Genomic DNA, 4,527 nt, shown 5'->3' on the forward strand with positions numbered 1-4,527 from the left:
TCATCATATATTTACATAATATAATAACAGTAGATAAAACGGACGGTTCAGTTTATTGCTGTGAATATAATAATAATATGTTGTACGTAAACCGCTTATAATAATTTACCAAATTTATTTTTTAGCAACATATTTTGTAATGGCGTGAAATTATTATTAGTTAAGTACAAAGCGGAAATAGTACTCAGGTGAGGGTCATTGAATGGACTAATGATATCATTATGTGTAATCTCACGTTATTGTACGCTATTTCAGTCGTATGGATTTTCAGGAAGGACATTGAAACACATCATTATAGTAGGCACTATATTGTATTCCCGATGGTATGTGTATCATTTTATTTGACATCTACAACATTATATCAAAATATGGCAAGATATTCATTGGTAAATAAACAATAATGACGTGAGTAAATAGGTTAATTATTTTTTTATACAAGCAATTCTGATTATATTTATACAAAGTTATATGAATGTTTATCATTGTTATCATTTTATTAAAACTAGTACATATTTGGCTACATACTTGTTTTATTGAACATAATGTTAAACTATTGGTTAAATAATTATTATTCACTATTCACTAATTCTCACATAATATATTTATAAATTATTAGTCTAATTACGCATACCTAATACTCAATAGTTTTTAGTAATTATTTTTATTTGTTATTATACATTAAAATATTATCTTGGTAGGTAAGTATATATGTATATATACAAAATATATTAATATGATATACCTATAACCAAAAGGTGCTATTACCTATCAAATTTAATATTAATTATTTTTAGATCTTAAAAATTTGTTTCTATAAATAAATACCAAAGTTTAATGTGTATTGTTCATTAATGAACTAAAATGTATGTGAATACATAAATAATAAATATATTGTGTGCATAATTAAAGTATATTGAATTAAAACGGTAATTTTATATTTAATTCATCCACTCTCACTGTATAATCATGATAGAATATAGTAAAAGTTTTAGGTAACTACAAGAATTTGTAAATTACGTTTTAAAAATATATGATTTTTTTTCTTAAAGTATTTATTTATCGTTTAATTAATGTATACACACAAAATATATATTAATATCTTAAAATTTGAAACCGTCAAAAATCTCAGTTTAAAGAATAAAGAATAAACTGTCATAGTGTATAATTTATCTTATAATACCAAAATAAATATTTCTTTTATGAAATGTTCATCCTTTTGCTATCTATTAGCAACACTTTAAAATTGGAGGTTAGTTTTTGATGAGCGCAAACGTTTTTTTTTTATAATACATAACCTATTAAATACAATACTGCATAGTATTAGGTATCTACAATATACATAATAGTATAATACTATATTACGTACAGCATATTATATGTTGGTACCGTACTTAACATATATAGAAAACACAATATTTTCATAACGCCAAAGGTCTATTCTACTATATTTTTTATAATGTATAGGAAATTTCCTATAATATCCACGGTGATACATATGTATAATAATCATCTATAATCTATATTATATTAGATAATATTATATAGTGTAGATATATATTTCATCAATCGTCTGCGCATATCACTTCCGGTGTATGAGATGACCTGATTTGTTTGTCTACATGTCCAGAAACGTTGACTGTTCCACTCAACCTGCACCCCGATTTATTTGAACAACATTATGTCAACCATGGTCATGGTAACAGTCGCGTTGACATTACCATGCGTTTTGTTGGTAGAACAACCGTCGAATGAATACGACTCCGGGCGGCATTCAATAGCTTTTGGTGTGAGAGCCCCGCCGATGTTCACCCTCGCCGAAATGCCAATGAAAATCCTACATCCAGTCGACCAGCACTATAGGCGCAGTCTGGAGGTCGACGACACGTGGACCGCAAGTCCGACTGACAACGGGTAGGTACGATTCGCTATACAAGGCTTCCGGCTATCCATTAAAGTGATTTATCCAATTATTTATATTATAAATTGTTAATTTTTAACACAAGATTTTAAAGTTATTCACTGGTCATATATGACTTTTATCATATTATTTTTTTTATGTCGACTGAGCAAAGCTGACGAGTATGAAATGAAAAATTGTCTGTTATATAAATGTTTATTTTTAAAATTATATTTATTATACTTCAATATTTATAAAAAATAATATTAATTGTTTAATTTTATTGCAGCCCAAATTATAGTCAAATTTATAAGAACGACCAATCTTCTACACACATAGTTTCATTGAAATCAAAAAAAAACTTTTCAGAAAATCTACAAGATTCAATACACGATGTGAGTGACTTAGAAGAAATTGAAAATCCAAATGAGGAAAATAGATGGACCCCGTTATTTAAGCCAGAACAGTTATTTATTTCAAATCTAACCTCGTCGGAAATAATAGAAAGTGTTGGTGGTTTGAGTACACCTTCCTTCGAAATAGAAGTACTCAATTCCCCTAGTGAATATGATGAAGATAGGCTTGACCTTTTAACTAGACAAGGGTCAATGGTTCCTGAATTAAATACTTATTATGCACCATCTATTGGAATTTACTATGGAACCGGTCCACTGGTATTTCCAAATGGTGAAATGTCAATATTAGTTTCAGGTCCAAATACAAATCCTACAGTACCAAGTAGAAATCCTACATTACCAAGTACAAATCCTACAGTACCAAGTACAAATCCTGCAGTGCCAAATACAAATCCTCAAGTAATAATATTCCCCGAATCCTCCACAAATCCTGAATCATCAAATATTATGAATGTAAAAATTCCCACACCAAGTTCAGAGCAATATAGCATTAAACTGAGCAATTTAAATTGGCGAAGAGTCGGTTTATTATTGGCATTTATTAAACTGGGAGTAGTTAAAATAAAATTAGTGGGTTTCATAAAGATATTATTTTTTTTTCTATTTAAACTTAAGCTACTCCTGATACTTGTCTTATTTAAAATTATTTCAATTTTTAATATATTGTTATTTTCTAAATTTGTTGTGATACCACTATTTATTTTACCGTTATTACCAATAATAGTATCAATGATTTCACCAAAATTCATGGCCGGTTTACTTTCAATTCCAGGAAGGATAATAAAATATAATATGATATTAGGTCCTGCTTATTTTGGCAAATTCACTCCGGCATCTACCAGTGCAACTGAAACAAATAGTTCTACTATAAGTGCTTTATCAAGTCCACTTAATTGAATTCAAGTTAAACAACTATCCGCACAACAAAATAAAAAAAAAACACTGTTTAAAGTACTACTGACTACAACTAACCACTTAAATTTACTCATTGAACGGAGTTTTAATCCTGTTAAATTATCAGATCCTACTTAAAACTTTTCGAAAGTGCTTTAGTTTTGGAAATATATGAATTAAAAATTTGTTCATATATGGTTTTTCTGGGAAAACTCATACAATTTCCATTTAGATAAATCGGTAAAAACCGATCATTTTATTATTTTTTTTTTGTATAAAATCATTTTGAAATATTTATAATAGTATGTTAAATGGTACCTATATTTTTGTATAAGAAATACTAAATACACAGACAAATTAAATATTATATTAATTTTTCCTCTATATTAAGTGTTGTTTATGTTAATATTTATCTTCTCAGGTGAATAAACAAGTTTCATTAAAAAAAAATATTTAATCTAATTATTTATTTGGATATAATAAAATATAAAATATATTAGTTTTAATAGTGTAATATAATTTTGTTATAATGTATATAATAAATAGTATACTTATTTTAGTAAAATATCTTAATTTAACACAATACCTGTTAAAAGTGATGAGTATACTTTTTTTTAGATTCTGTGTGGAACGATGAATGTATTAATTTTGTAATATGTGTTTTTTTTTTGTATGTATTGTATACACTGTATGCACAATAAATAGTCAAAATAATGCTTTGATTTTCAACTTAATTATGTTTCTGGTAGGAAAGTTAATCTAGATGTTACTTTCGAAAAGTCAAAATGGAAAATTGCCAAGAGTTTTCAAAAGCGTCGGGCATAACAAAAAAAATTAAGGATAAACGGCAATTTTTCAGCAGAATAAGTTTTAGGCAAAATCATTATCGTCGATAAAATTTTTTTTTGCTATGGTCGAAATGCTTGAAAATGTAATACAAGGTTTCCCATCAGTGTTTATAATAACTGAATCACTAACTGCAGAATGGGGATAGGTCCATTTTGTATAACTTTTCAGGAGAGACAAAAAAAGAAATCATAACATGTTCATTTTCTAGTGTAAACTGAAATTTCCAAACACTATATTTAGCGTTTGGATAGTCGGATTTGACTCCTTTCTGCAGTAAAAGATGTATTTGCGTGTGCTTAGTTAAAAATTATAACAAAATCAAAATTGATAAAAATGGACTCATTCTGCAGTTAGCAATTCAACTGTTAAACAATATTAAAGATACATATAGGCATGATTTTTTATAGGCATTTAAAATTTAAAATTTTACTAAATCCGTCAATATCCGTCAAAATCTCAAACATTTACAAT

At 27.3% G+C, this 4,527-nt stretch overlaps 1 protein-coding gene across 1 annotated transcript; it reads left to right on the plus strand.

The window, feature by feature from the left end:
- The first annotated feature begins 281 nt into the window (after window positions 1–281).
- On the plus strand, window positions 282–3,210 carry LOC132949123 (uncharacterized). The gene is made up of 4 exons (XM_061019905.1): window positions 282–405; window positions 1,628–1,911; window positions 2,187–2,608; window positions 2,672–3,210. The coding sequence occupies exons 2-4, from the start codon at window positions 1,679–1,681 to the stop codon at window positions 3,208–3,210; spliced, it is 1,194 nt and encodes a 397-aa protein (XP_060875888.1). The 5' UTR covers window positions 282–405; window positions 1,628–1,678.
- The last annotated feature ends 1,317 nt before the right edge of the window (window positions 3,211–4,527 follow it).

Source organism: Metopolophium dirhodum, chromosome 7 (assembly GCF_019925205.1).
Source record: "Metopolophium dirhodum isolate CAU chromosome 7, ASM1992520v1, whole genome shotgun sequence".
NCBI classification, from domain to species: domain Eukaryota; kingdom Metazoa; phylum Arthropoda; class Insecta; order Hemiptera; family Aphididae; genus Metopolophium; species Metopolophium dirhodum.

Excerpts from the sequence above, each read along its gene's own strand:
- LOC132949123 (XM_061019905.1), top strand. The coding sequence starts at position 1,679 with ATGTCAACCATGGTCATGGTAACAGTCGCGTTGACATTACCATGCGTT. Across the intron at positions 1,912-2,186 it reads GCAAGTCCGACTGACAACGG|CCCAAATTATAGTCAAATTT; the intron begins GTAGGTACGATT and ends ATTTTATTGCAG. Across the intron at positions 2,609-2,671 it reads AATGTCAATATTAGTTTCAG|TACCAAGTACAAATCCTGCA; the intron begins GTCCAAATACAA and ends CAAATCCTACAG.